This window comes from Podarcis liolepis (assembly GCF_965112155.1).
Source record: "Podarcis liolepis genome assembly, chromosome: 8".
Lineage (NCBI taxonomy): Eukaryota > Metazoa > Chordata > Lepidosauria > Squamata > Lacertidae > Podarcis > Podarcis liolepis.
The window spans coordinates 1458400-1471423 of NC_139560.1; the positions used below are offsets into that span (position 1 = coordinate 1458400).

At 52.1% G+C, this 13024-nt stretch overlaps 1 protein-coding gene and 1 long non-coding RNA gene across 3 annotated transcripts in view; one reads left to right on the top strand and one right to left on the bottom strand.

The window, feature by feature from the left end:
* The window catches only part of LOC310713255, a 258239-nt gene that overhangs the window by 1848 nt on the left and 243367 nt on the right, over positions 1 to 13024 (top strand). The gene's annotated exons all lie outside the window — the stretch shown is intronic.
* The window catches only part of PPP1R16A (protein phosphatase 1 regulatory subunit 16A), a 52675-nt gene continuing 48997 nt past the window's right edge, over positions 9347 to 13024 (bottom strand). For both annotated transcript variants that reach the window (XM_083516795.1, XM_083516794.1), the window contains exons 10-11: positions 11969 to 12128; positions 9347 to 11370 (exon numbers count right to left, since the gene is read on the bottom strand). In XM_083516795.1, coding sequence (XP_083372921.1) covers positions 10987 to 11370; positions 11969 to 12128 — 544 coding nt within the window. In that variant the 3' untranslated portion in view covers positions 9347 to 10986. The remainder of the gene's footprint in view (positions 11371 to 11968; positions 12129 to 13024) is intronic.

Below are 13024 nucleotides of genomic sequence, written 5' to 3' on the forward strand. Positions count from 1 at the left end.
CTCAAGACCACCCATCCATACATCATACATACATCACAGAAAAGACAGTCTACAGCAGAAATCTGAGTGCGTTGTTGTTTATCTCGTCTGACAGGTTACCTGTTAATGGTCACTTGATTGGATACCCTGGGGAGCCTGGCCAGTCTTTTGTAATGATAAATACTTAGTTCCTGAGCCAGGTCACAGGCTCACACACTATTCATCTCTTAAATGTGCCCTTAAGACAGGATTTGCGAAGGAAAAGACAATGGGGAGGCTTTTCCATTTTCCTTTGACCTTGCAGAGAAAACATTTGGTCAGGTTGGGAATCAAAAATGGTTTCAGGTCGGTCTTCCTGTACGTGCTTGGTTGGTACATTTATGAACATTTATTATATATCTAAGACTTTAAAATTCTTATCACAAGACAAACCACTATTTTGCTGCTTCTCTTCCTTCCTAGATCCCGGATGTTCAGCTACTGATTGATTGATTGATTGATTGATTGATTGTGTGACTGCAGCACATTGTTTATTGCTTTCATTTTATGGATCAGTGGTCTTGTTAGATAGTAAAATTCATGTGAAATTGCTGTTTTAGGGGTTGATTTTAAAAGTCTGGAACAGATTAATCCGCTTTGAATTACTTTCAATGGGAAAGCGTGCCTTGGTTTTGGAACACTTTGGTTTTGGAACGGACTTCCGGAACGGACTAAGTTTGAGAACCAAGATCCCACTGTAGTTGCGAGAGGTGCCAAATAGATGGATCCAGTGCAGAGCAATGGGGGATTGGTGGTGTAAGGGGGAGCCCAGCTCTGGGACCTCTTCCAGGGCAGGAGTGCGGACGTCATTTCCCAGAAAGACCAGGGGAGCTGGCAGGCCTTTGCCTTGCTCTGCCCTCGCAGTTCAAATGGTCACACGTCTCCGCAAGGTTGTTTGCCTTTCTAATCCCAAGCTAAAGGTTGCATTGCAGCAGACCAGAGACTCTTTGTTTCTTCCTCAAAGCTCTGTGTGTTTTCCAGGAAAAGCCTCCGCAGTGGAAAGTCAGAGTTCAACGAAGTCGTGTGTGTATGAAATATATTGGATCAGCAGAGATGCCTGCATTGGGTGGGCTTTCCTTGCACCCCAGATCTGGGGGGCTGTCGTGATGTCGTGCAAGGGGCTAAGCGCCAGTTTAGATGGCAGTTCAGCTCAGCCCTGCGCCTGGACGGCCGTGGAGAAAGGCGGCATTTGCTCGGCTTAGTTTCTCTCCTGCAACAATCTCTCCGAAAGGAGTTCAGAGTGGAAGGCTGGACACACCAGAGTGCAGGAAAACAAAGCCCAAGAGAAGCCGCAGACCTTTGACTCTGGGCAAACCTGCTTGGTCCGGCCAAATCATCATGAGGATTGCTGCGCTGGTTCCTGCTTGACCTGCCTGCTGGACAAGGGGCTGGGCGGACAAGGTTGCAACATCTCGGCCATGTGGTCAGCAGGGTCATGCAGGCTGAACCAGCAGCTGGGCTTCCAAGATGAACCCATGTGAACCAGCTCCTTCTGGTCGGCTGGAGGTTCACCGCTGATGTGGCAGAGGGCAGGGTGTGTGTGTGTGTGTGTGTGTGTGTGTGTGTGTGCTGATCTTGGGTCTGGGGATCTCTGAATACCAGCTCCTGAGAGTTGCAGGTGGCCAGATCATGTTCAGCTTGCAGGATTGGCCTGATCTGGCCCAATGGTTGCCATTGGTTTGAGTTGAATTAATTTTATAATGAATGATTTTAGAGTGTTGTGTTTTGTTGTACTGTTGTACTGTTTTGTTGTTGTTAGCCGCCCTGAGCCCGGCTTCGGCTGAGGTGGGCGGGATAGAAATAAAATGTATTATTATTATTATTATTATTATTATTATTATTATTATTTAGCAGCCTGGTGCTCTGTTTCATAGAGCTGTAGTGCTGGAAGGGACTCCTAGAGTCATCTAGTACAGCCCCCCAACTCAATATTCTTAACCTGGATTAAAAAGAATCTCACTTCAGTAACCTTGCATTAAAAGGGCGAGACTGTTGTAAACAAACATTTGCCCTTGTTCCCTTATAGGGCGTCCAAGAGCCCATATAGAGTTTGTACGAACAAACTTAGTTGGTCTCTAAGGTGCTACTGGACAATTTTTTTTTTATTTTTTTTTTATATTTCGACTTAGTAATGTTTCCAAGTCTGCTGTAAGGTCAGCTGGTGTTCTTACGCCCATTTTGCAGTGAGGCTGAAACGGTCAGGGGAAAAACAATGCTGTCCAGGGTTGCAAAGACTGCGGAGAGAATAACTGGGTGCACTCTTCCCACCTTGGATCAAATCTGTGCTTCCAGGTGCCATAAGAAAGCTGCAGAGATAGTGCAGGATAGTGCGCACCCCAGAAATGATCTCTTTCAGCTTCTGCCTTCTGGAAGAAGGTACAGTGGTGCCTCGCAAGACGAAAATAATCCGTTCCGCGAGTCTCTTCGTCTAGCGTTTTTTTCGTCTTGCGAAGCAACCCTATTAGCGGTTTAGCGCTATTAGCGGTTTAGCGGATTAGCAGCTATTAAAGGCTTAGCGGCTTAGCGGCTAAAAGGCTATTAGCGGCTTAGTGGCTTAGAAAAGGGGGGGGGAGCGAAAAAAAATCAGAACACTCGCAAGACGTTTTCATCTTGCAAAGCAAGCCCATAGGGAAATTCGTCTTGCGAAGCAGCTCAAAAATGGAAAACACTTTCGTCTAGCGGGTTTTCCGTCTTGCGAGACATTCGTCTTGCGGGGCACCACTGTACAAGGTTATAAAAACAAGGACTAGCCGCCTGAGAAACAGTTTCTATCCAAATGCAATTTTGGTTTTAAACACAGTGTAAGCTAGTCTTGGGTGGCGCTGTGGGTTAAACCACTGAGCCTCTTGGGCTTGCCGATCAGAAGGTCGGCAGTTCGAATCCCCGCTACGGGGTGAGCTCCCATTGTTCGGTCCCAGCTCCTGCCAACCTACCAGTAGATAAATAGGTACCGCTCCGGCGGGAAGGTAAACGGCATTTCCGTGCGCTGCTCTGGTTCACCAGAAGTGGCTTAGTCCTGCAGGCCACATGACCCGGAAGCTGTACGCCGGCTCCCTCGGCCAATAAAGCGAGATGAGCGCCACAACCCCAGAGTCGGTCACAACTGGACCTAATGGTCAGGGGGGTCCCTTTACCTTTACCTAAGATAGTCGTGCTCTGGTCCATGGGGTCACGAAGAGTCGGACACAACTAAACGACTAAACAACTAAACAACAACAAGGTAGTCTCTGGGGGAGTATATTATATTTACTTATGGGGTATCAGAGTTTTTAGGGGGCTAACCAGGTTGGGATAGCTGGGATAGCAGGCTTGTTGGTTTTTGAATGTCTGATGTAGATTTTTTTCAGTTTCATTGTTCTGTATGGGACAAAGACAATAAAGATTATCGTATCGTAAAGGGTTGCCACGTGCTACTCCATGAATTCAAAAACCCACCCAAGAGCCAGAAGGCACCTTGAAAGTCAGCCCTTTGCTCGGCTCAGGATCAACAATGCAACTCGATCAGGGCGGCTCCAGCTCACAGCTGAGCTTCAAACCAGGGATCTGCCACTCACAGCTCATATGCTCCGCCGTCACACTGCAGGAGCTCAAGCGGCTGAATTTCCAGGCCATCTCCTCCGAGGAAGCACGCCACGGCCACCTCTCGGTGTCCATGTGCTTCGGAAGGAACAGACTGTGCAGGTCAACAGCTCCTCGCTTGGCACAGGCCAGGCGCTGTTGCCGGCGGGCACCGAGCAGACTGCTTGGCACCTATCAGGCTGGTGATGACGCCCTGTCTTTTGACGGAGGCCCACCTGCTCTGCTGGCAAACCCAGAGCTCTGAGCACCTCCCACAGCCATCCTTCAGCACCCAAGGCAGCTGGGAAGCATCTCCGATTGTCACCTCTTTACTCTGCGCATGGAAGTCACGAAACCAGACCCCACAGGGCCTCCTCCCTCGCTGTCCTCAAGACACTGTTGGCATCTGCCAGCTGGGGCAGATTCGGGGAATAGATGGGGAAGGAGGGAGCATAAGGAAAGGGTGCAGGATCAGGCCAGAGGCCCATCGAGTCCTGCATCCTGCTGTCCCAGCTGCCAACCAGGTGCCCTTTAAGGGAAATCCCACAAGCAGTGGCTCCCCAGGGATCCAAACAGGGGACCTTCTCAGTTGAGGATCGATCCTGGGACCTTCTGCGTGCAAGACAAGTGTTTTACAAAGCCACTCCCGCCCTACGAAAGGTGGTGGTGTTGCGGGCTTCACGCCCCCACCACGCACGTGGCAGCTGGCACTAATCGCCAGCCGTGTCATCCCCTGGACAGCCAATCAGCTGGCTTGGGGGCGTGGCCTGCCCTATATAACGCAGAATCTCCCTCTTTTCTGCCTGCCAGCTGTTCCTGCTTCCCACCCTCCCACCCTATAAGGTTTTCATTCCTTGACCTTGCTATGGACCTCGGTTGGTCGCCATTGAGGGGCCTGGTGGGAATTTTTCCACTTGGCAAATTGGCACCAGCCCCTTGGTTTTCGCCCACCTCGTAGGAAATCGTCACAACTTTCTGGGTATTGGCGGTTAGGCATTGGTATTGCTCTGTAGATGGAAGAGGGGAGGAAGCGCCATCACCTGCCCCACATATTGAAGGATATATCCAATAAAGGATTCCAGGGAGCGTGGCCCTGTCCGAAGCCTAGGGAGGTGAGGGCCTAAGGCACGCCCCCTAGCGGTGACCCCGGGGGAGTTCCTAGCTGATGTGCATCAGCAGGACTCCCCCTACTGGTGGTTAACCCTTCCCGGACTTCAAGCGGAAGGGCTGAAGTCGGATATAGTCGGTTAGGACCAATGCCTAAGCTAATACCGCTCGTTCCTGTAACCAATACAGTTGTGGCCATTAACCTTCATAATTGTGTCATTATTTCCACTGGGGATGGGCAGGAACTCACCACGCAACTATCCTGTGCCCCTTCCCTAGCTCCTGCGTGGGCAGACTGCAAAAGCTTCTGGTGACTATAGCAAGAGCTGCCCATTCCTTGATGCCAGGCTGGGGTGCCAGGTTAGAGGTTGGTATAATGCGTACCACTAAAAGGAGAGGAAAAGAGTTGGCAAGAAGGAAGCAGACTCACCCCTCACATTTCAGCCGCCCCCTGCAAGAAAGAAAGAGGACAAAAGGGGCCCCTCCCAGTTCCCATGGTCCGTTGTCTGCTGGAACCTACAAGCAGAAGGTCCCAGGTTCAATTTCTGACATCTCCAGGAAGGGCTGGGAGAGACTCCCTGCCTGAAACCCTCGAGTGCTGCTGCCAGCCTGTGCAGACAACACTGGTTTGACTCTGGATAAGGCGACTTCCTAGATTCCAGATGAGTGACGGCTGAGCACCTATTTCCCCTCCTCAACTCCCCTTGCACCGTAATGATGAGGGCATAACCAGTATTCCCGAAAATAACAAATCCCTATTAACTTCTATGTTTATTTGAACATTTTTATTTTCGGGAATACTGGGAAATAACAAAGTAAAGAGTAATAAGCAAGAGTTGTAAAAGATTATGATTCTAGCTGGAATGGCAGTTATTGCTTTGGGATGGAAAGAAAAGGCCAAATGGAATATGGAAAAATGGAATGATTATGTTTTTGAATATGTACAATCAGAAATATTCGCACAGATAGTGGCAGAGGATAGATGGGAAAATAAATGCCAAAGAATCACAAATAAATGGGCATTTTACAGGAACTGGATAGAAAGAGGGGAAGCCAACCCTAACATACAAGCTCGAATGAACAGACTGTGTACATGGATAAAGATATGAAGAAGGAAGGTCTGACTGGGGGTGGGGAGGGCTGGAGTGGGGAGGGAGGGGGAAGGGGGGGAAGTAAACCGGATGGTATTTTGAATTGATTTTGTTATGTAAGCCTTTTTTCAGAAACCATATATATTAATGTTATGTAGTTAGGCATTGTAGTATGAATGAATTTTGTTCTGTATTCTTTGTTTTATAGAATATATATAATAATGTTATGTTACTAAGCAGATTTAATAAAACAGAAGGGGGGAAATGATGAGGGCATAACGGTGCTCTGCGGTAGTGGGAGAAACATTCACAGCAGGGTTCAGCTCCCATTGGTGCAAAGCCCCCGCACAGCTTTGTCGAGCCGTAACCCCGTTGTCCCCCCCACAAGCTGTGCAGAGGGGAGCAGGAGTGAAGGCGGGGGACCTTCACTCAGTACAGAGACCCACACAAACACAACCAGACGTCTGTTGGGTTTCTTTGCCAGAAACACTTTTAATGGTAGAAAAGGGTCGATCCAAAAGCTCCCCAGGCCCCCACTCCCTCCCCCAGACAGCAACCTGGGAAAGTGAGAGCCTCACTTTGGGGGCCAAAGGCACATTGCTGTGGGGCAGCCTCTGGCGGGATGCTCTGCGGTGCAAGCCCTGCAGAAATGAGGAGTTTGTGTGCAAAAGCGGAACTGGTGAGGGTCCGAACTCCTGCTAAGCCACACCAGACGTCTTCCTGGAGCCCCGGCGACGAAGCTAGGCTGCCTCAGCATCCCTGATGCAACTCTGGCCAGGAGAAGAGGAAGGGAAGAGGAGAGACGACGCTGTTTTCTACTGGAAGGCACGGTCCCTCTGTGACCACTGGGTTCCTGAGAGCTGCCGAACAAAGTTCTCTGCCCCAGGGAAGCCCAGGGCTCGGGAACAAACCACTTGCACAGAAACGCGGCTCTGGAAGGGACAATTTGCTGGGTTCAGAATCACAGAACTGTACAGTCGGGGTGGGACTTTCTCCATGGTGAAACCGCTAGTGGTTTGGATGGGTCGAAGGCCGAATCCTTTCAGCTCACAGGTCCTGCCTCGCTTCCTGGCTGCGCCACCCCAAAGCAAGCTCCCTGGTGTAAGAATCGGGTTCAACCCTTAGGATGCAACTCCTATTTGGGGACTTCTCTGGCTTTTTCTGGCCCATGTAGGACCAGTCTGAATAGTTGGCCTTGGTGAAGATGTGACGTTTTCATCCCCAAAATGTTTCTGATTTGAGGTTCTATTGAAATGAGACTGCATTTTAACGTTGTGTTTTAATCTTGTTTTTAAGTTGTATCTTAATCAATTGTTTTATATCTGGTGTTAGCCGCCCTGAGCCTGGTCTTGGCTGGGGAGGGCGGGGTATAAATAAAATTTATTATTATTATTATTATTATTATTATTATTATTATTATTATTATGCCAGCAAAAGGGGCAGGGAAAGAGATCTTGGGCTCTTCTCAGCCACACAGGGCACCAGAGGCCTCTTTCTGCTGCAAGAGAGACCTTGTTTGGGCTGACGAACTGGAGGCGCAACTCCTGGGTGGGAAAGCACAACAGCAGCAACACAGAACGCCCAGCCTACACTGCAGGGCTGGAGAGGAGTCAGAGGGAGACTTCCTCCTCCTCCAGAGGAGAAGCTCATCAGCCCCACCTGCTGGCCTCCAGGGGGCGGAGGAAGCAGGATTCCCTACATGGCAGGTCAAAGAATTGCAAAGTTGAAAGGGACCCCCCCCCCCCCAGGGTTATCTAGTTCAACTTTTCATACCAAGTGGGTTGCTAAAGTGCTTTGACACGTAACCTGTGGGCCGCACACTGCCCTGCCGCATGGGGACAGGGAGCGGGGCCTAAATTTGATGCCCCCTCAACCCTCTTGCTGCCTTCCCAGAGATAGCGAAGTTCGGTGCCAGGCTTTGGGAAGGAGGCACAAGGCTCTGGCAGGGTCTTGGAGCCCTGCCACCCGCTTCCAAAGGCATGGAAGGGCCAGGCAGAGGGCCTTCTCGGTGGTGGCACCCGCCCTGTGGAACGCCCTCCCTGCAGATGTGAAGGAAATAAGCAGCTATCTTATCTTTAAAAGACATCTGAAGGCAGCCCTGTTTAGGGAAGCTTTTAATATTTAATGCTGTACAGCGGTACCTCGGGTTAAGTACTTAATTCGTTCCAGAGATCTGTTCTTAACCTGAAACTGCTCTTAACCTGAAGCACCACTTTAGCTAATGGGGCCTTCTGCTGCCGCCGCTCCGACGGAACACGATTTCTGTTCTCATCCTGAAGCAAAGTTCTTAACCCAAGGTACTATTTCTGGATGAAGCGTATGTAACCTGAAGCGTATGTAACCTGAGGTAAAGGTAAAGGTACCCCTGCCCGTACGGGCCAGTCGTGACCGACTCTGGGGTTGCGTGCTCATCTCGCTTAAGAGGCCAGGGGCCAGCGCTGTCCGCAGACACTTCCGGGTCACGTGGCCAGCGTGACGAAGCTGCTCTGGCGAGCCAGCACCAGCGCAGCACACGGAAACGCCGTTTACCTTCCCGCTGGTAAGCGGTCCCTATTTATGTACTTGCACCCGGCGGTGCTTTCGAACTGCAAGGTTGGCAGGCACTGGGACCGAACGATGGGAGCTCACCCCGCCGCGGGGATTCGAACCGCCGACCTGACGATCGGCAAGTCCTAGGTGCTGAGGTTTTACCCACAGCGCCACCCGCGTCCCAACCTGAGGTACCACTGTATTGTTTTTAACACTTGACTGGGAGCCGCTCAGAGTGGCTGGAGAAACAAAGCCAGATCGGCGGGGTACAAATAATAAATTAGTAGTAGTAGTAGTAGTATGGAAAGCGGAGCTAGTCTTTGGGAAGGAAGAAGGAGGATCTCCGGAACGAATTAAGTACTTAACCCGAGACAGCACTGTACAGCATTAAATTTTAAAAACTTCCCAAAACAGGGCTGCCTTCAGATGTCTTTTAAAGATAAGATAGCTGCTTATTTCCTTCACATCTGAAGGGAGCACGTTCCACAGGGTGGGTGCCACCACTGAGAAGACCCTGTGCCTGGCCCTTCCATGCCTTCGGAAGCAGGAGGGAGGGCTCCAAGACCCTACCAGAGCCTTGTGCCTCCTTGCCAAGCCCTGGCACCTTGCTTACCTGGCTTTGGGATGGCAGCACTGGGGGTGGGCATCAAATGTTGCCGAGTGCCCCCAAAAAGGCCCGAGGGCTGCATGGACCGCCCTAACCTGGTGCAACTCCCTGCAATGAGGGAATCACAACCAAAGCATCCCCAGGAGAGGAGACCCAAAGGCGCTCTCTTGAAAAAGGGGAACGGTGGGGAGGAAAATCTCCTCTCCCTCTTTCTTTTTCTGGGAATTCTTTTTTCCCTTTGGGGTGGGGGAGGAGAGATGCAACACAGCCAAGCTCCTGGCAGGAATTCAGCTGTCTCCTGGGCATGTGCAGAGGGGAAGGAAGGCCGAAAACACCTAAGATGGTCCTCGGTAGAGGGGCGGATTCCCAGCACCCACCCCATCTTGTGGCCAGCCCTCGGTGGGTTGACGAGGATGCTCAGAGAGAGAGAGAGAGAGAGAGGTCACTGAATTTATTGCTTTATCAAAGACAGGGGGAGGGAACACCAGGATGAAAAATATAAACAAGTCATTAGAAGAAGAAAAACACTGTCAATTTTTTAAGACAAAAGAGGGTACAAAAGGTAATAGAAAAATCCACAAGCAGCCTTTGCCAGCTGGTTGCCCCCTGGATCTCAGCCCGGTTGGGGGCGGATGGGGGCTGGAGTGCAAAGGCTGGCGAAGGCCACATGGTAAAGACAGAGAGAAACATCCTCGAGGCACAAGGCTTGCAACTGCCTTTTGAAGGCAGCCAGGCATGATCAAAACAGGAGCGCTTTGCCCAAGAGGCAGCCCCCCTCTGAAGAGGCAGGCCTGTCCACTTGCCGGCTAGGGGGCCAGCAAGCAGCTCCGCAGCTAGCGCAGCCTCCACCCAGGAGCAGGAGAGCGGCAGAAGGCCGGGGCTGCGTCTAAGGCAGCAGGAAATTAGCGGCTGCTTCCCCTGTCCATGTCAGAAGCAGCCGGGGACGCTTTGCGGTCACCGTTGTCGGGGCTGTGAGGGGCAGTGAGAGGCCAGAGGGACCAGGACGCACACAGACACCGGCTCTGCCAGACCCGCCCAGGGCTGGACTCGAGCGAAGGGCGATGGGGAGAAGCCCCTTACCTTCCTCGCATCTGCCAAGGCACAGGTGCCCCCTCAACTGCCCCAGTCTCAGAAATGGCCCCACTCTCCAGCAGCTGAGGGCCGCTTTGCCCAAGGAGAAACCCATTTTCCCGACTGGCACTTCCGGGCACGCACTTCTTCTCTGCTACGGATCGGCTCCGAGGAAGAGGAGAAGGGCATGTGGGGGGGCCTGACAGAGCAAGAAAGGGGCGCCCCACACACAGCCTTTTTGGGCAGGGTTGGTGTGCCTCCCCCCTCCTGCCCCCTTTCCCGCCGGGATGGCAAGTGGCGCAGTACAATCCCCAGCTCCCTTGTAACACCCAACCCACTCATTTCAGAGACACAGAAAACTCTGCAGAGAACATTCAGCATGATTTTGGGCAAACCGGATCCTGCAGAGGCGCTCAGGTCCCCTCCCTCCGTGTGTCCCCTTTCCCCAGGAATCCTGGCCTCCTCCAGGCGATTCCGGAGCAGCGACAACCTGCCGCCACTTCCCTGTGCAAGGGCAGAGCAGCCCACTGGAACAGCACCGGGACAAGGGCGTTGGCCTCCACTTGCGCCCTGGGCACCAGCGCAATGGACGCAGCAGAATCTCCTTGTTCGTCATCCCCAAGACCTGCCAGGACAGCAACGCAGGGACTCTCCCTTCAGAACTGACAAGAGCACCCAAACTGCCCGACAGCCGCCTCCTCCAACACAGAGAAGCCGTTCCCTTGGGACTGCGCACCCTAGCATGCATTGCCGCATTCCAGAGACCAACACGCAGGGAACTGTAGTTTGGCAGGTGATATTTCTGCACCGGTGACCGCGGGGAGCTGTGGTTTTCCGCCAGGCTAGGGTGCTGCCTCTCCCGCAGACAAGCCCTTGGGGAGCAGCTGGCTTAGGCTGCTGCATCCAAGCCCCAGAGGCGCCGGGCACCCACCAGGCACAGCCAGGAGGGGCGCAAGGCCTGGTTCAAAGGGTGTCGAGGAGGAAGAGGAGAGCCTCCCTCCGAGCTCACATCAGCCGACAGCAGCGCTTCTTCTCCACCGGAGTCTCTTCCGCCGGGGCGGTCAGTTTGAGGAGCGGAGGGTCCCCGCTGGCCGCCGTGAAATACACAGAGTTGTGCTCCGAGTCCAGGCTGGGGGCCTCGCCAGGGCCCAGCGAAAAGTCCTCCGCGTGGGGCCTCTGCAGCTTGGCAGCCGCCCGCTGGCGCTTCAGGTCGGCCAGGGTGTGGCGCGCCTTCTCCTTGCTGAGCCCAGCCGGCGGATCGTCCTGCGTGGCCATCTGGTAGGAGATGCTGCGGTCCAGGCGCTTGGAGTAGAGGTGCTTGGGGTGGGCCGAGCCGTTGCTCTCGGACAGCTGCTCCCCAGGCTCCACGACGATGGCCGGCTCAGCGTCCTGCCAGGACAGAGGGAGGAAGGATGATGCCATGGCACCTTCTCCCCACCACCACCGCAGGGCGCAAGGACAGACTCCGAGAACAGACAGAGGGAAAATGTTAAGTGACCTTCCCCAAGAGATCAGAATCCTTCTTGCTGGGGAAGCTAGACTAAGGTTAACAGATTTTTTTCAATGAATCCTGGGACAGTTTAATTAATTAATTACTACATGTTCGGGACATTGATTCTGCAGCATGGCGGTGGCAGAGGGGCGGCCACCGCCTTGACCTCAACCGCCTGCATTCACTGCATAAGACGCACACACATTTCCCCTTACTTTTTAGGAGGGGGAAGTGCGTCTTATAGAGCAAAAAATACAGTAATTAAAAAATAAGTCCTCCAATTAAACTGAAACTCAAGCTGGAGCTGATTCGAAGGCAAAGCTGCTTCGTTTTTTGAGGCTGTTTTGATTGTGGGGGGAGACATAGAAATGGGGGGGGTGTTATTACAAGGGGTCCCAACAGAGCGGCATGGCTGTTGAGAGCAAACACGGACGGCTACTCAAAAGGGCAGGGGCTAAACTCCCCCCCCCAGTCAGGATCAGGCCCCCCCCTCACCAAGATGTGTGGCTGAAGCTCAGCGTCCGTCTGCCTGTCCTCGTCCTCCCCCTCGCTCTCCCGCTGCTCGGCCTGCTGCTGCCAGACGATGGCCTCCTTCTCGTGCTCCTTGCGGTAGAGGTTGCTGCGCTCGGTCACACTGACTCGCCTCACCACTTTCCTGGAGAGGGAGGGAAAGAGGGGCAGGGAAGGGGTGAGAACCGCTTCTGCACAAGTCTCTCAAAGCAAAGAGAGCCTCCAGAAGAATGGCAGGTGAAGACGTTGGACTTTTTGGCGCTGGCCGACCTGACTGGGAGAATCCGCAATCAGAAAGAAGATTGGAAGAAATGTAAAGATTATTTAGCTAAATACTGTAATATAAGTAGATTGGGACGCAGGTGGCGCTGTGGTCTAAACCACAGAGCCTAGGGCTTGCCAATCAGAAGGTCAGTGGTTCGAATCCCTGCGACGGGGTCAGTCCCTGCTCCTGCCAACCTAGCAGTTCGAAAGCACCTCAAAGTGCAAGTAGATAAATAGATACTGCTCCGGCGGGAAGGTAAATGGCGTTTCCGTGCGCTGCTCTGGTTCGCCAGAAGCGGCTTAGTCCTGCTGGCCACATGACCCGGAAGCTGTACGCCGACTCCCTCGGCCAGTAAAGCGAGATAAGCGCAGCAACCCCAGAGTTGTCTGCGACTGGACCTAATGGTCAGGGGTCCCTTTACCTTTACCTAAGATAATTAGAAGTCACTTGAAAGTATCAAATAGGCTTAGGATTAGAATAAGAATGAGTTGTACAGCATTATGGATTTAGACTATTAAGAAATGAGAATATGATAGTAAACTGAAGGAGTTAATTTTATTAGAAAGATGGTTTTGGAGAACTGTTACAAGGTGATACAATGAAATTCAGTTAGGGGGGATTTGAGGAAGTCAGAAAACAATGAAAGTTAGGTTGGGTTTTAGAAGTAATAAGAGTTTTGGTTTTTTCAGTATTGTAATCTGTTTTCTTTTCTGTGTTTTCTTTGTTATATTTGTTATAAATGTGGAAAATCAATAAAAAAAATTGGGGGGGGGAAG